Genomic DNA, 18069 nt, shown 5'->3' on the forward strand with positions numbered 1-18069 from the left:
CACCTCCGGCCGGCGGTGGGTGGGCGTGGGGGGAGCGGCTGTGGCCGCAGCCGGAAGACCGCTCTTCTGTCGGCTGGCAGCATCGGTAAGCCGCGCGTCGGGCATCGGCGGGGTTGGGAAGTTGCCCCGCCGGCACGGGGCTCCGGGAAGGCGGCGGGGCGCTCGGCGCGTCCCGGCCGCGGCGGGTGCGCGTCGGCCTCGAGGCTGCGCCGCGGCCCGGAAGCCGGGCCCGGGATCCTGCCCCCACGCGGGACCCTCCTTGCTCCGTGATGGAGAATGGTGAGTTCTTTCAGCCGCCCGGGCGCCCCGGTCGAGGGACTCTGCTGTAGCCGTGCTCTTATCTTTTTACCCGATTGTGCACGTCTTGCGCAATCGTCGGGGACAATGAGGTAACCGGTAAGTGTTATAAAAAGTAAAAGTGACCGCTGGATTCTGAAAAGAAGGTTGGTAGTGGTTGCGTTACTGGAAGGATGTGATTAACGTCTCGAAATTGTACCTTGTGCATTGTTATGTTGTATATGTTTTGCAGTGTTTCAACAAGAGTAACAAAGTGTTTTTTAAAAACCCACCCACGTGGTGTTTATTTTACATCTGAGACTTTCAGAAGTGTTATCTCTACGAACCAAACCGTCCCCATGAAGACGCCCATTTTAATCAGGAAACGGGATCGCCCTGTTGCTTTCTAAAACTTGATCGTCGTCCACTGTGGAATGGCCTTATTCGGATTCTGGCTACGATGGGTGCCAGCCAGCATCGTGGCTCTTCGAGCAATACCTGACAAGCCCCGTGGAAACGTTTTGTTTGCAGCTTACCCCTCAGAGGACACGTTTCTCTGATAGTCTGTTAGTGTTGAACACGTGATGCTTGTGAAGAAAATTTATTGCCAAGTCTCCTGAGGGCAATCGTCTCTGCCTTCAAAATGAAAGCGCCAGTATGTGAAAGGCCCGTTTTTAAAAACATAAGGTAGAGCTCTAATCTAGTTCACTTATAACCTGCTCAGAAAATCTGAGAAGGGCCTAACTTAAAAGTGGGGGCCAGCAGAGAACACAGTTCTGTCTCAGACTACCGCAGTTGAAAACAGAAAACCCATTAATATTCTGTAATTTTTGCAAAGAAGGGCCTGTTAGCCAGTGGCTGTAGTAGTAATTTGATTAAGTAGTTTAGAGGGAACTACTGTCTATTCTAGACGTGTGTATAGTCAGACACCAAAGGACAGGCGTGCGTAGTGGTTGCATGCTGTCATACTGCTGAAGAAAGGCAGACAAATTTTGGTTTTAAAAAAATTAAAACCCCGTCTTACTGTTAGCCAATGTTTGGGCCTAAGCCAGATGCACTGCCATTGAGTTGGTTCTGACTTGCAGTGACCTTACAGGACAGAGTAGAACTGCCCTTATGGATTTCCAGGATGGCAAGGCTTTATATGGGAGTAGAAAATTATATCTCGCTCCCACAGAGCAGTTGGTGGATTTGAACTGCTGACCGTGCAGTTAGCCCAGTGTGTAACTATGCCAACAGGCTCCAGGGACCAAAGAATGGACCTGGAGCCAATCCCAGAGTCATGATTTGCATTGGGGATCTTACAGAGTAGGAACAAGGCAGTACTGTATTCAGCGACTGCAGGCAGGACAGGAAAGGATCTGCTAAGGGGGGGTTGGGTTGGAGAGTAGTTGTAGGACCTGGTCTTTAAACCAGTTAGACCACTTTGAGTGAAGCGGGTTATTCAGGCTGTTTGCACTCTAACTTCTGTACCTGAAACTCATTTTAGGTCACTGCCGTTGTATGCACAAGCATGTGTGCCTTGTGATGGTGGGGGGGGCAGGTGTGCCCGACTGTGGTTGACCGGTCTGTGTGCTGGAGAGGTGTCCCAGCAGCTGGACAACACACTGGGAATGCCAGTCATTTTGGGAGGTTAGCTCGGATCCCTACACCACAAAAACAGGACTGTTCTGAAGATAAGCCTCAGTATTATAGCAGTAAAACTGTGCCTTGGAATGACCAGCCAGCACTCTTGGAGAACTTGAAAGAAGAAAAATCTATCAGCGGGAAGATCTGGGCCCTAATGTGGGGCCAGCATAGCTGGTATACTTTGCCTGCACCAGCAGGTGAGCAGGGTGACCGAAGCGGAAGGGCAGGGATTTCTAGTGTGGTCATTAGCAAAGGAGGAGCGGGGTCGGGGAATGAGGAAGTCCATGAGGTGAGGCAGCAAATTAGGCTTTCTTTTCTGATGGTTAAAAACCCTCTGTGAGGGTTTTCCTTACAATATGATTTGAAGTGTTAGTGCATGTGTGTGTTCAGTGGTGGCAGAGAGCTGCTTGGGAGCATTATGAAAACATAACGTACTGAATTTTTAAACTGCTGACTTTTGCCTTTTTCATTGTGTGTGTGTGTGTGTGTGTGTACTAGAAACCACCAGAAAGCCCTTGTTAGCATTCCCTAAATGATAACATTCTTTACAAGACTGGAGTTCCAAGCTTTCGTTTCCCCTTCCTTGACTCCCCAGCCCTCTTCCCTGCCGCCCCCTCCCACACTTCCCTGCCGCCCCCTCCCACACTCGATGAGTACATTCCACTGTGTCTCCTTCCAGGATCTCCTCGGGACATGAGTGCCTGGGACATCTTAGGTGCTTAGAGATGCTCCATGAATGATTCCAAATCAGGAGCTAGGAAGAATCGAAAGTGATTAAAATCCTAATTTTTAAGAGCAGGTGGCCAAAGGAGTTATTCATATCTAAAGTGGAAACAAATATAAAGGTGATGTCTCAGAATTCTTAATTTTAAGATTTTGTTTTGAATAAATACAGATTTACAGTGGGCTTCAAAATTAGAATAGGGAGTTCCTTTTTCCTTTTACCCAGGTTACCTAACATTAATGTCTTGTTTTGTTCTCTTATTTTACTGTCTTGTATTTTTAACTTTTAAAAATTTTTGTTGAGAAGACACACAGCAAGACATAAACCAAGTAGACGGTTTCTACATGTGCAATTCATTGACATCAATTCCATTCAAATTCTGCAACCATCCTTACCGTCTTTTCCAAGATGTGTCCTCCCCATTGACATAAACTCAATGCCCCTGAGGTTCCTATCTAATTGTTTGAGTTGTTGTCAGTTTGATCTCATGTGAAACTCAACATATGCCTTGCCATCAAGTTGATTATGACTTTGCACCCCTACAGAGGGTTACTGGGATTGTAAATCTTTATGGGAGCACATAGCCTCATCTTTCTTCCTCAGAGCAGCTGGTGGGTTTGAACCATGGACCTTGTGGTAAGCAGCCCAGCACTTACCCCACAGTGTCACCAGGGTTTCTTTGATCCCATGTCTCTAGGTCTTAAAGAAGCATGAAGCTCAGGCAGAATTTTTTTTAATTGAAAAAGTTTATATTTAGCGTTAGCCGGCTGGGCTCAGTTTAGACGATTCCAATTTTGTTGGCAACATCTAAAGCGTCATAGCCAAGAGCTGGTTGAACATACACCCTCTTCTCACCGTCAGGCCTGATCAAGGTGTTGACCTTGGCTACGTCAAGCTACTTCCCAGCCTGTTTGATCTGGCGTTTGTTGGCTTTGGCATCCACAATGAGCACAGGTGTGTTGTGTTCCTCCATCTTCTTCATGGCAGATCGGTGGTCAAGGGGAACGTGATGGCACAGTGGTCCAGCTTGTTTCTCTTGGGGGCGCTCTTCCAAGGGTATTCGGGCTGCCTTCTTAGTCCCGGGGTCTTGGGACGCTGGAAGGTGGGTGACGGGCGGATCTTCTTTTGGTGTGTGGCTGCGGCTGCGTTTCAGTACGGCCTTCTTGGCTTTTAAAGCCTGTGCTTTGGCTTCTGTTTTGGGAGGGGCAGGAGCTTCCTTCGTCGCCTTGGGCGCCATCTTCGTGAACGGGCCAGGCGGTCTTTGTACCACGGCAGCTCCTCGCTTGATGGCTCTTGTTTCCCAGTGCTCCACGTGCACAACAGCAGCTAGAAAACCCACAAGCGACAGTCTACTACTTTGTACATTGAGGATGTGCATCTGGCAGTTCTTGGTGCAGCAGAGTAAGACTAGCTTTGATGGTTACGGTGATGTGTCAGCTTGGCTGGGCCATGCTTCTTAGTGGTTTGGCAGTTATGAACTGATGCAATTTGGCAGTTATATAATGAGGTAATCGAAGAGCTATATGATGATAGAGTCGTCTTCCATTGTCTGATCTGGTGTAGATGTAGCCATCCTCATTTTTCTACATTGACAACGATTTTCACTTAATGACCTGCTCTTTGGAACCTGACCTGTCAGCCTGAGGAGTTGGGTGGCATAGTAAAGTTAAACTGGGGGTTTGATTTTATGAAGATGCCAAGGAATATTTTTGGTTTAAGGTTTAAAGTTTGCCTTAGGCCAGTAGTTGTGTGCGTGTGTGTGTGTGGGGGTGTTATGTAGTCCCTCTGGTTCCAGAACTAACTTCGATATGTTGCATAACTACAGTACAATCACCAATTTGATAGGTTCCTGTTGGTATAACACTATAGACTGAAGACTTTAATGTGACCTCATCATTTTTCACTCATGCCTTTGTCTAATCCAGGATTCCTCATGATATTCCTCATGCCTTCTTATTTTTATGTATTTATTTAGTTGTTGGTTTGGTTTTTTGTTGTTGTTGTTGCCTAAGACAGTTCCTAGGTCTTTCCTGGTCTCAGGTAGTTGTACTTTTTAATGTTCCTCAATTTGGTTGACTGATGTTTTGGTTGCCACTAGCTGTTTCAAGGGAGAAAGACAGGGCTTTCTACTCCTGGAAACAGTTAGTCCTGAATGCAGGGAATACAGGGCAGATGCTGGGAGGGTGGGTTGGAAATGGGGAACCGATTACAAGGACCTACATGTGACCTCCTCCCTGGGGGACGGACAACAGAGAAGTGGGTGAAGGGAGACATCAGACAGGGCAAGATATGACAAAATAATAATCTATAAATTATCAAGGGCTCATGAGGGAGGGGAAAAGATGAGAAGCTGATGCCAGGGGCTTAGGTGGAGAGCAAATGTTTTGAGAATGATGAAGGCAATGATTGTACAAATGTGCTTTACACAATTGATGTACGTATGGATTGTGATAAGAGTTGTATGAGCCCTTAATAAAACAATTTTTAAAAAAGTTCTAGAGACTCAGTGGCAGCTCTGCAACGTCCTATATGGTCCCGGTCTCCTGAGTCAGCACCAGCTTAGTGGGTGGCAGTGTTTGATGATTTCTCCTGCTTGGTTGAGGATGCTATCATCTATCTTCTTGCTGGTTAACCTTGGTCACTTGGTGTTGGCCAGGGTTTAGCACTGTAGTGACAATTCTCCCCTTTGTAATAAGTATCTTGGGGAAGATACTGTGAGACTATGCAAATACTTTGTTTCTTCTTAGACTTTCACTAGCTTGCATTCCTTGGTGAATCTTGCTTGCAGCAATTTCAACTGTAGTGTCTTACCTCTCCCCTCCCCCACCCCTCCCCATACCTCTGCATTGTTCTCCCCACTTTCATTTATTTAGTCAGTCATTAGCTTGCAGTGCTATTGTGTCTTAAAGGGTATTTCCCTGTCCCCAAAATGCCTTAGGCTCACTTACTTCTCCACCCCCCCCCAGAGCCCCTGGCAACCTTTGAGTTTCGCGCTACAGTTTGGTCTTTTCTAGGTTGTTACAAAAGTATAGTTATGTAGTTTTTTGGACCGGCTTTGAGGTTGAAAAGTACTGAGACAAATCTTTTGGTTTTCTTACTCTAGATCTTTGCACACTTCATTTTTTACTGTACTTGGTCTTCTGGAACTGCTTTTGAATCTTCTGCATGCTTTTTTACCTCATCATTTCTCCATTCACTTTAGCCACTATGTGTTCAAAGGCAGGTTTCAGAGTCTCTTCTCATGTCCATTTGGGTTCTTTCTGGTCTCCCTAGTGACCTTTTGCTTTCTTCACCTGTGCTGGGTGTCATCCCACACCAACCTAGTCTGCAGTCAAACTTATTCTTGAAAAGATCTCTAAATTCAACTGAGATAAACTTAAGCTCTCACTTTGGCTCTTTATATTTGTTTCCGTTTTCTTCAGCTTCAACTCAGACTTACATAGGAGCAATTGAGGGTCTGTTTGCAGGTGGTGCCCGGCCTTGTTCTGACTGATGTTCCTGAGTGTCTCCAGTGTCCCTTGCCACAGAGGCAGTGGATTTGGTCCATGTGTATTCCATCTGGGGAGACCCAGGTATGAAATCACCATGGAAGCTATCGGAAGGAAGTGTCTCTAGTGCTCTGTAATGCATCTCTGGTGGCCTATCTCTCACCCAGGCTGTATTTTCAACAGCTGATCCTTCTTTGTACCTATTCTGTAATGATCACTCATGATCGCTTGTTTGCTCAATTTCAGACTGTAGAAATCTTGGTGGAAATCTTGAATTTCTTCCTTTGGGGCAGTCATAGTTAGTCTATAGGTTTAACTAATAATCCTGCTAATTGGCCGTGCGTGTCGGCCAATGAACATTATGCTCTCACTCATGGTGCTTCACTTTAGGATAGATCTTGGAAAAGATGGCAATAAATATGACACTCCCTCCTCTGTTTGTCATTCCTGTCATCATAGGCCATCTGACCAATTCACCATGGCCAATCTTAGTGCATTTCAGCCACTAATGCTTCGGATATTGATTGATCCCCATGTACTTCATGGAGTTGTTGACACATTTCCATATCCTTTGGATATCGCACGTTCCAGTGATTAATGATGTGTGCCGCTGTTTCTTCTCATTTTGAGTGGTGCCATGTCAGGAGATGACGGTCTCAATAGCTTTGCTGTCTCCATGTGATTGAGATAGACTCTCCTTTGAGGAGGCAGGTCTTAACTTTTATATTTTCTATTTCTGTGACTCCCTGTGGTGTGTCGTGGGCCATTTTCTAAACTTGTCCCAACACATTTACAGTCTCACCTTGATCTGCTTGGTGGGAGTGTCAGTCCAGGTGGACTAGAGAAACAAATCCATAGACATGCAGTTGTGTATAGGAGAGAGTTTTATGTAAAGTGTAATTGTACATTAAGAAAGCATCCCAACCCAGTCCAGTCCCAGCCCATAAGTCCCATATTAGCCTATATGTCCGATACCAATCTATAAAGTTCTCTTCAGACTCATGAAACGCATGCAATGACGGGGAATGCAGGACAATCACAGACCAGTGGGTAGAACGTTTTTGGATCCAATGGCATTGTAAGCATCTCAGCCCTGGTAGGGGTCTCTATGTGACTTCTCAGACTTCAGAGGTCTGGTTGTTTCAGGGTAGGTCCATGTGACTTCTCCAGCTCCAGCACTAGCGTAGTTCCATGTGTCTTGTCAACTGCAGTGTCTCCTAGGTAGTGAGCAGAGAGAGGGGGGTGTCTCCCACCTCCAAGGAGGAAGTACCGGAATTTCCAGAATTCTCAGAAGGCCATACCCACACAGAGACCTCATTGGGTATGACCTGATTGACAGACTAGACTCCACCCCTTCGATCTTAATCCTCTCAAGTCCCAAACTGACACCAGATTATGTAACTACCACAGTGGGCATAGACTTCAGTGCACAGTGATGCTTGCTTAAGATCTTGTTGTCGCATGTCTGATGGACATCTTTCTCTTCTTCCCTCTGGAACAGGAATATTGGCTCTTCCAGTCTCTTGCCAGTGACTTCTGATGTCCCATCTAATGGCCTTGTCCATGCCGGTGCTGAGAAGACCCTCCTGAGGACCCAGCCTCTGCCTGTACAACTAAGGCAAACTTGGGTCGTTCTCTCTGACGGAGACCCTTGAAGGTGTGAGCAATGCCTCCAGGCCGGTGGTATGCTGCCCATCCAGGGACCCGGACCCAGGCTTCAAGGGAGCGAGGACACCTTCAGGTGGTCAAGAAGGAAAAGGAAGATGAGGGCTACCCTTCAGTGCAGGCGGCCAGGCCACAGACGCTCAACCGTTCTGGCCAGGAGCTCTTCCGCCAGCTCTTCAGGCAGCTTCGCTACCACGAGTCTTCTGGGCCACAGGATACTCTGAGCCGACTCCGGGAGCTCTGCCGCTGGTGGCTGAGGCCTGATGTCCTCTCTAAGGCCCAGATCCTGGAGCTGCTGGTGCTGGAGCAGTTCCTGAGCATCCTGCCCGGGGAGCTCCGCACCTGGGTGCAGCTACATCAGCCTGGCAGTGGGGAGGAGGCCGTGGCCCTGCTGGAGGAGCTGCAGAGGGACCTTGCTGTGACACTGCAGAGGGTGAGTAGGGGCAAGAGTGGGGTTACCTTTAGGGAGCCAGCTTGTTGGACAGAGGATGGGCCTCTGAGCCTGCAGGGTACAGAGGAAGCTTCCCCCTCTTACTCCCCTGCATGAGGGAGCTGAGTGAGGGTCAGGCCCTGGTCTTGTAGCAGGTAGTTCTTGCCACCTTCCCCAAGGAACATGAGCTCCGTGAAGAGGGTCGTCAAAGACCTGTCAGTAGTTCTGACTGGCTTACAGTGTACCAAAGCCATCTGTGTGCGGTCTCTAATTTGACTCAGGCCTGTACGCTGGCATCGATGTCTTGTGCTCGTAAGGAGGACAAGGACTCGTGGTTTCTGAATGGGAGCATACAGGAGAGGGGGAGAGGACCACCCCCGGAGGGGGCTGTGTGTATGTACCACGTTGCTGCTGCTTCCGTTTGTTTGGGGGATTGGGTAGAGAGGTGTCACAAGTACTCACAGGAGGCAGAGAGTAGTGAGGGAGGGGGAGAAATAGCCATGGGCCAGAAAGTCGGGGCGCCTCAGTGGGAAGTTCTAAAAGATCCAAAAAGAACTCGTTTCTAAAAGAAGGTGGCCCTGGTTAGGAAATTGGCGTGTTGGTTGTTTTATTCATCTCATTTAGAGCTGGGGGTTATATTTTAACGCTTTACCAGTGAACAGAGAGCCTTACTGGTTGAGGGGCCGTTAGGAATAAGAAACTGAGTGGGCCTGGGAGAAACAAGCTGAAGCCCCCTGAAAAAAGGGAAAACACCCTAACAAATCTCCATGTGATATGAAGGGAGAGCTGTTTTTCTGCGATCAGTTCTGTGTCTTTAACCTGTAGCTTCAACTGTTCAGTGGCCTCAAGGATTCTCCGTGTAGAGATCTTGGCCACCTGACCAGAGAAACGTGAAGTTCATTGACTTGCAGTTTCTTGTTCTTTTCTGTCTCTGGGAGGCAGCCCAGACCATTCTGGGGTCTTGGGGCAAAGGCTTCTCCCCCCTCTGGCTGCTGGTTGGATGGGTGGGCCCTGCCAGATGTCGTATCTGAGAGACGACTTTGCTCTTCTGTGGCCCCATGGCTGGACCTCTGAATTGACCTCACCTCCCCCAGCAGTACTGCGTGGCAGTCATGTTTATAATCCCTCAGCCCCCTGCCTCTTGTAGGTCACCGTGCACATCTTACAGGCGTGCGGACGTGTAGTAGATGCTGAATGCTACAGCTCACCTGTTCGTTGTTACCTCTCTGGGTCAGATGCCATCTTTCCCATCTAGGTTCCAGGCCAGGGGTGGTGGGAGGTGTCACTGTTGGTCCTGACAGCGATGCTGATACCGACTCTGTAAGTACTTGCTCGAGTGGAGCTGGGATCTGCCTCCACAGGGACCGCCCCTTGGAGCCTCCCTGCCTGGCCCAATAGAGCCCGGGGAGGCAGAGGATGTGGGGCTGAGGGCTTGGGCCGCTCCTCTTGAGACCTCTCCTCATTGTTTCTCCTCTGCCTATAGGTCATTAGGGCCTGGCCCACCCTTCCCAGGGCCTCTGCCCTTTAGAGACAGGCCACGTGGCCTCATCTCTGGGTTTGCTTTCTGATTCCCACCGGGAGCCTCTCACAGCATTTCCTTCTCTCCAGGACCCAGCCCCGGCCCAGAGTCCAGATGTACGTTGGATGGGTACAGGAGCCCTGCAAGCCACACAGATCTGGCCCTCTGCTTCACCTGTTAGGAGCGGCTCCACCCTGGGGGACCACCTGGAGCCCCCCTATGAAATAGGAGTGCGTGCCAACCTGGCTGGGCAACCCGGTACTTGCTGCCTAGCCGTGAGACCCCAGCCTCCTGCCATACCCCCCGAAGTTCCTGTAGTGTTGTCTTCTCATGCCACCCTGCGTGCTCTTCCCCTCCCTGCCTCTTGAGGATCCCTTTCTGCCCTTGCCCTTGGTTCTGTGTCCTCTGTGACCCTCTGTGTGTAGCTCTCTCTCCCACTGCACCCCCACTCAGCCCCAACCTACGACTCCCACCAGACGGGGGAGATGCACAGCTTGTAAGAGACACATACAAACCGCACCTGGTGGGCCTCAGACTCCTCTGTGTTGGGGCGGTGAGGGGTTCTCAGAGGGCTGCCCAGGACTGGCTGCTCTTTCATGCCATTCTTCTTCCACAGGTCCTCCTGCTGCTCAGGAGCCTGCCCTTCCCCAGAGCGGGGGCTACCCAGGCAATGGGGTGACGGCAGCCAGACCCCTGACCGACCAGCCCCAGGTGAGCCACGTTGCTTCAGGTCCTGCCTGATGGTACAGCACTGGTGACTAGTGGGGATCCTGCAGCAGCATTCCCACCCCACACGTACACCCTGTCCTGAGTGTGTCTGTCCGGTGGCCTCCCATTCAGAGACTGACAGCCCAGATTATCCCCCCAGAGCCCAGAGTGCTTCTGTAGGGAGATGGTCTTTTCTGCACTCACTCAGGGTGCCTCTTGCCGGCTGGGCGCTGCACAGGACTGTGTGTGTTTCAGGAGGCGGTGACTTTCAAGGATGTGGAGGTGACCTTCTTCCAGGATGAGTGGGAGTGGCTGGACCCTGTCAAGAGGAACCTGTACAGGGATGTGATGCTGGAGAATTACAGGAATGTGGTTTCTCTGGGTAAGGCTGGATGTCTCCACCCCTCGACCACTTTCCTCTGCCACCGTGGCTCTCATTGCAGTACATGAAAATGGATCTGGCCTGGAACTAGATCTTGGTTCTGTTGACTAAATTGTTTATAAGTTTCCGTCTCCTCTCGAAAAAAAAAATAGTGGGATACTACTGTCTCTCTTACAGGGCAGCTGCAAAGATTAAGGCACTATGTGTCAAGTTCTTAGACCATGTAGGCACTCAGAAAGTATTGGTCGATTTAACAGATTGTGTTTTTGTGGTTTGCACCCACCCGTGGAGAATCCAAGGGGTCCAATTGGCTATGAATTCTCTCAGCCTTTCTTGTCTCTGCTAAAAGCTGTCAGAAATGTCTGGGCCTCCTGTCTTAGTTGTCTCCACCTGCTTCCCTGGTCTTTCCCTTCCTCCCTGTTAAGTCACAAGAGGGTCTTAAAGTTCTGTGGGATTGACTTGTTCCATCTCCTCCTCTTCTGCAGTAGGACCACTGCCCAAACCTGCTTTGATCTCCTGGCTGGAGGGAAGGGAACCCTGGGGCTTGAATGGCCAGGGAGCTCAGCAGAGAGAGAGACCAGGTACTACAGCCTCTGCAGGTGAGTACCAGAGAACTGCCAAGTCTTGCCACCCCATCTCCTCTGACTGCTAAGGACATCCCCCAGCATTTGCTGGAAGGAAGGCTTTTTCCACTGGTGGTCAGGGGACTGAGCCCCCATGCCTCTCCCCTGAATCTTTTGTTTTCTATGGATATGATTTTATTCTTTTAATCGTTTCCCCTGAGTCCTGTAGAGGTCACTCATTTCCTGCCCTGTCTCCTAGCCTTTCCTTGCAATAACAGCTTTTGCTTCCACAGAGCTTCACTGTTCCTCTCCTCTCCTCTCAGGAGTGCTGCTGCTCCAGGCTGGGCCTGTACTCCTGCTCTGTTGCCTGCATCTGCCTCATCTGGTCTCGGGAGGATTCCTCCCACTTTGGATCCTCTTTTTGGCTTAATCATTCTCTCTGTGATAGGCGCCTGATTGCCAGGCTTTTGAGTAACCTCATAACATGCCCCATGCCATGATTTCTCTCCCCATCTCCTCCAGCTGCTACACATGGTTTGCTCTTAATTTGGAAGCTCCAGGTTGGCATTCCAAAGCCACCCAGCAGTGCCATGCAAGGGCTGGCAGTCTGATTCTCTTAAAAATTACAGCCAAGAAAACCCTACAGATCAGTTCTGTCCTACAATTGATGACTCACCAGCAATGGGACATTCCCGATGTAGCCTTGTAAGTCTCTGATTGCGTTGGATTTATGCCTATCTTTAGGTATTATGCTATCTTGCTGCTCCTCCTCCTCCCCTGTCTGTTACCGGATGTTCTTCCTTCTTGGGCTGTGTCCATGGCTGTTGTTGAAGTCTTGGCAGTCAGATGAAAGCTTCACTGCCCAGATCCATGGCATTTATTGCTTTTCTAGTTCCAAGTGTGGAGAGAAAAGATTCTCTTGTGTTTTCTTTTGTGTCAGGAGATGAGCGCCAGAGTAAGACAAATACGTTCATCTTAAAACGTGATCCTTTGGAAGCAGAAACCTTGACTGTTCATCCAGGATGCTCTAAGATGAGTGTTTCTGATGAGGAACCACACCTTCAAGAATCCTGTGGCCAGAAGAGTGAGTTAGAGGAGCCTTGGGGTCCCCCCCAGCTGATGAGAAGTCAGAAAGAAGAGACAAGTTTGAGCCCTAGGATGGGAAAAGAGTCCGAGGAATCAAGAGGAAGTGATAGTCTTGCCCTAAAACATCTAGCGTATTTGAGAGTTCCCGGAAGAAAGCGATCTCTTAGTTGCGGCCGTGGCAGACACTTCAGACACAGCGCAAATCACCTTAACTACAAGGAACATGAGAAAGGTCTCCAGCTCATGGACGGGGGAGCTGGCCTGCCTCAGAGACAATACGCAGCACTAAAAGGAGATGAAAAGGAGATGGGTGGGAAAGACAGTAGCCTTGGCTCTCACCACCAGCATGGACAGAGTTCTCCCGTGGCCGCCGAGCCCCCATTTAAGTGCAACGAATGTGGGAGGACCTTCTTCCATAGGTCCCATCTCGAATACCATAAGAGACTTCACACCCAAGAGAAGCCATTTAAATGCAGGGTGTGTGGGAAAGCCTTTAGGTGGAACTCAAACTGTATACGACATGAGAAAATCCACACTGGGCTCAAACCGTATAAATGCAGTGTTTGTGAGAAAGCTTTCCAACGCAGGTCAGCCTACCGTGTGCACATGAAAACCCACACTGGGCAGGCGCGTCTTGATCCTAATCAGAATGAGGAGGCTTTCACGAATTATGACTCGGAGTTGGATCATCATTTGAGAAATCACAGTCGGAAGAAGCCCTTTGACTGCAGCCAGTGCAGGAAATCCTTCCACTGTAAGTCATATGTTCTTGAGCACCAAAAGATTCACACCCAGGAGAAGCCCTATGTGTGTGCCAAATGTCGGAAGACGTTTCGGTGGAGGTCAAACTTTACCCGGCACATGCGATTGCACAGGGAGAAAAAGTTACACGAACAAGACAAATACGGCCAGCCCCAAGGGCTTCCCACCGAGGACAAGAGTTATGTGTGTCATTATTGTGGGAAAACCTTTTCTCGAAAGCAGTCCCTCATTGACCATCAGAGAACTCACACAGGCGAAAAACCATACAAGTGCAGTGAGTGTGGGAAGGCATTTGCCCACAGGTCAAACTATTTTGTTCATAAGAAGCACCATGCCAGTGACAGGAAAGCTAAGGAGGAACCACTGTTTAGTCAGGCTCAGGAGTCCCAGGCTTCTCAGAGCAGCCACTCTGCAGAGAAAGCCTACAAATGTAGCCAGTGTGACAAAACCTTCCCTAATCTCTCATTCCTGCTCATCCACCTGAGACTCCACACCAGAGAGAAGCCTTACCAGTGCCGAGAATGTGGGAAAGCCTTCAGATGGAGTTCCAACCTCTCCCGACATCAGAGGAGTCACTCCTACAGAAAACATTACCAATACCACGAACGCGAAAGGAATCCAGATCTGCAAAGAAACCCAGATCTGCAGCCAAAAACCCTCGCTGGCGAGAAACCCTTTTGGTGTCAAGAATGCGGGAAAAGCTTTACTCGTAAAAGAACTCTGTTGGATCATAAAGGGATTCACAGTGGAGAGAAGCGCTATAAATGTAATCTGTGTGGGAAATCTTACGATAGAAATTATCGCCTTGTGAATCATCAGAGAGTCCACAGTAAAGAGAAGCCTTTTAAATGCCAGTGGTGTGGGAAAGATTTCATTGGCAGACACACGCTATGTGCTCACCAGAGAAAACACAGCAGAGCCGTGCAGTCTGGGTTGTCCTCCCCGCCGAGCCCAGAGTTCAAACCCAGTGAGGCAAAGCCCCGTGAAGATTGTGAGGAAACTCTTGGCCAGAGCTTCAGGCCCACCGCACTCCAGAATACACCGACTGGGGGAAAGTGCCACAAGTGTAACATATGCGGGAAATCGTTTAAGAAAGGTTCACAGCTCATCAGCCACAAGAGATTTCACACCCGGGAGAGACCATTTAAATGCAGGGTGTGCGGGAAGACCTTCAGGTGGTCTTCCAATTTGGCTCGGCATATGAAAAACCACTCCGGAGACTAGCCTGGGGGCCTGACAGTATTGGGGGAGGGGCTGTCCTCATCTCTCCTGCTGTAAACCCTTTAATTCAGCAGTTCTCCATCTGTGGGTTGTGACCCCTTTGGGGGTTGGATGACCCTTTCACAGGGGTTGCCTGATTTATGACAGTAGCAAAATGACATGAAATAGCAACGAAGATAATTTTATGCTTGGGGGAGGCGGTCACCACAGCATGAGGAACTGTATTAGGAAGGTTGAGAACACTGCCTTAATTAAAGGAGCACATAAAAAACCCTTTTCAGAGGGCCCAGTTCTTCCTATTTTATAAGCATATGGCAGAGAATAAACCTGCGGATATGAAAACTCAGTCCCCCCCTTCTGCTGAGGCAGAGCAGCAACATGGGGCACCTCTGGCAACTGAGGCCATACGAGTGGCCTTTGCTAAACGACCCCGGGTTTCCTTCCGTAGCTGAAAAGAAGAGAGTCTTACCCTTTGTGGTTGGACAGTGTCTGTGGCAATGGTGGACTGTGGCTGCTGCCACTGAGCCAACTGGAGCTTTCCTGTCTCCTTAGTTTGGTCTCCCAACAGTGCCTCGTGCAGTTGACCTGTCCTAGCCAACAGCATCAGGAACTCCTGGTCTCCCTAGCCTTCCCCCCACCTCCCGCTCCCCCTCTTGCAAATGCAGCAATTTTCTAATTCTAAGCTTCACTTTAAAAAAAAAAAATCATTTATTAGGGAGCTCTTAGAAATTTTATAACAATCCATCATTCAATAGTATTAAGCACACTTGTATATATGTTGCCATCAACATTTCCAAACCAGTTTCTCTCTACTTGAGCTCTTGGTATCAGTTCCTCTTTTTTATCCCCTTCCCTCCCCCAACTTCCCACCCTTGTGAGTCTTTGATCAATTATATATCACTTATTTCATGTTTTATACTGTCCATTTTCTCTCTTCACCCACCTTTCTGTTATTCGCTCCCCTGATGAGGCGGGCTATATATCTAACCTTGTGATGGGTTCCCCTCCCTCCCCATGTTCCACCCCACCCTACCCCCACTTCCTCTTGGAGAGTTCTGGTTAAAGTTCCCACCTTCATAGTTGGCTTTTGGGTATCTGTTCTGGGCACAAACAGCTCTCTCAGTGGAAAGTGGGAGAAGAAAAGTTTAGTTTATGGCCCAATAAAACTTTATTAAAATAGAAACAGAAGTAAGCAAAGACTCCGGTTGCCATAGGTGAGGAAGTGAAGGAAGGAGAGATGCTGGGGAAGCCTCTCCAGACATAGATCTTGACCCTGAGCGCAGGACGAGGTGCTGAGCTTTCCAGGGAAGGCATTTCCTCTTGGTTGTAGGGCATCCCCTCAGCCTTGTGCTCAGGAAGGATTAATCATCCCTGCTGTCTGCCCATCCAGGAGGAGCCCCTTCCTGTGGCTGCCCCATCCTCCCCATGGCCTACCTATGGCCGTGGCTGCCAAAGCCTGGAGTTAGGTGTCCAGCTCCGGGCACTGTGGGTTCCAGCCAGAAGGTAGCCCCTTCGTTAGAGTGCTCCCTGAACCTCTACATCACTTTCCTCACACATAAAACTGGAGCGACTGGAGCCCCAGCCAGCCCAGGGCTAGGCTCTGGGTGGGGATTGATTGCAACTCCCATGCCAGTTATGGCTGCAAGCACAGAAGTACCTTGTTGCTGTCTGTGTTTTTCGCCCCACCCTCACTCCCTGCCTTTCCCAGCACCTTACAAAACAGAGTTCTTACCCAGATAAAAGTGTTTTTACTATCATTTCAGTCCAGTAAGATAATACTTTACACTTTCAGATTGATTCAAAATGTATAAAGACTACAAGTCAAAACAAACCTCTATACTGAGGTGAGCTGCTAATGTCTTAGGGCTTAAACTAATGCAGACTGTTTAATCATTAGTGTGTAACATGATTGTTGTAGAAATGTTAGTAGGTGGTAGGGATTAGCTGAGGGGAAAAAACCCTAGTAATATGTGACTACTGTTGAGTATTCGGTGTAATCAGTGTTAGGTTAGAGACTGCCCCTCCTTGGAGGCCCCTGCTCTCCCCTGCCTCTGGCTGTGTTCTGTCACCTGCCACCCTCCTCCCTAAGGGCCCAGGTCCTCATTCTGCAAGGCCCAACCTTCCCTGATGATTATCTCTGTCCTGAGCTCTCTCCCTGGCCCGCCTCTAGGACCTGGGCCTCACTGCTGAGTCTGGGCTTATCTTCCAGTAGCCAGCCTGAGCTCTCTGAAAGCCAGGTGAGGGTGCATATTGATCCGTTTTCCACTTAGGAGATTTTGCACACAGAGCCTTCTATTTAGGGCTGTGTATATAAATACATAGTATTGCATTTAGGTCAGGGTTGGGTTTTTTTAGGGTGCTCCGAGTGAGGTGTTGTCTGGGAGCCCCCACAATCACACTCCTGCTGGCAAGGAGCCTAGTGGGGGTTTCTGAGTCCAGGGGCTGCAGCCATTGCTGTCATCTCACATCCTGTTGTTGCATCCCAACACGTGTGGCATTTTCCAGTCCTGTCCCTCTCGCTTCCCCGGCCTCTGCAGTAGGAACTGAAGTTTTGGGGGTGGGAGGAGAGCCAGAAAACCTGGGACTGTTAAGCTGGGAAGGGGAGCAGGGATCAGAGGGCTCTTGGTCAGGTGTTCAGCATAGTAGGCCCCCACCCATTTGCTAAGAGAGACTATCAGGTGTATGTAGATAAGGACGTGTGGGAAACCTATATTCTTAACCATCTCGCACTCACCAATTTGGCAAGGTCTTAAAGCTGAAGGGTGGGCAGAGCGTGGACCCTTGCGGACTCCCACTGCTGTGGGTGGCAGCAGTCCCGTTCCGCAGCTGCAGGATGCACCCTGGAGGCACGCCTCCTCTGGAACTCGGACTCAAGCCTGTGCCACTCACTGCAGCGTTGTGTGGGCCGCGTGCTTTGACAACTTGGAATCCCATCAAAGGAAGAGCAAATCAGAAATGCACCTTGTGGGGTATTTTGGAAAGTAAATATGGAAGACCTTGACTTTTGTCTCTGTATGTAAATAAGAACAATTCCCAAAAAGGCACGGAAGCTACACAATAAATGGTATTTACCGTTTACGTGAAGGTAAGCATCCTACTGTGTTATCTGTGGACACATTACTTAAACTTATTTATGTTTCATTTTCTCTGTCAAGTGGGTGGTTGTGACAACCTCTCTGATTGAAGTGACTGGTGGGGGTGGGGTTAATGAAATAATGCATGTAAATTGCTTGGAATATGGCTTGCATGTAAGCATTGGTGTGTAGTGAACAATGTTACTGTTTGCACAACTTTTTTCCTGTGGTTCAAATTCTATGAAATAAGAGTATAAAATCATGTGTTGGACAAAGTGGGGCAGGCACTGCCCTGCCTTCCGCCTCAGGTGGTGCTGAGGGTCCAGGAAGGTCTGGGGGGTGGGGGGCTGTCAGGGGTTTCCTTTGTTTTAAATGGATTCTGATATGTGAGAATACTGATCTAACACAATAGCATCATAGGTGTTCTGTTTTTTACTGTCTGCTTAAAAGACTTCAAAATAAAAATATTTTTTAAATCTGGACACTGGGATCCTGTGCTTCTGTGCCCATCTTCCTTCTGCCGCCGTCATCCACGGTTCCAC

At 49.1% G+C, this 18069-nt stretch overlaps 2 protein-coding genes across 3 annotated transcripts; one reads left to right on the plus strand and one right to left on the minus strand.

The window, feature by feature from the left end:
* Window positions 1–14: 14 nt before the first annotated feature.
* ZNF445 (zinc finger protein 445) lies at window positions 15–17998 on the plus strand. Of its 2 annotated transcripts, none has more exons than XM_075555977.1 (7): window positions 15–85; window positions 7619–8215; window positions 9821–9989; window positions 10348–10442; window positions 10695–10821; window positions 11307–11420; window positions 12325–17998. In XM_075555977.1, the coding sequence occupies exons 2-7, from the start codon at window positions 7784–7786 to the stop codon at window positions 14454–14456; spliced, it is 3069 nt and encodes a 1022-aa protein (XP_075412092.1). In that variant the 5' UTR covers window positions 15–85; window positions 7619–7783; the 3' UTR covers window positions 14457–17998. The 2 variants fall into 2 exon arrangements, with proteins under 2 accessions (XP_075412092.1, XP_075412091.1); XM_075555976.1 differs by having other exon boundaries at window positions 21–279.
* LOC142454632 (large ribosomal subunit protein uL23-like) lies at window positions 3525–3866 on the minus strand. The gene has a single exon (XM_075555854.1). It carries the CDS (start codon window positions 3864–3866, stop codon window positions 3525–3527), a length of 342 nt encoding a protein of 113 aa, XP_075411969.1.
* Window positions 17999–18069: the final 71 nt, after the last annotated feature.

Source organism: Tenrec ecaudatus, chromosome 8 (assembly GCF_050624435.1).
Source record: "Tenrec ecaudatus isolate mTenEca1 chromosome 8, mTenEca1.hap1, whole genome shotgun sequence".
Classification (NCBI taxonomy): Eukaryota; Metazoa; Chordata; class Mammalia; order Afrosoricida; family Tenrecidae; genus Tenrec; species Tenrec ecaudatus.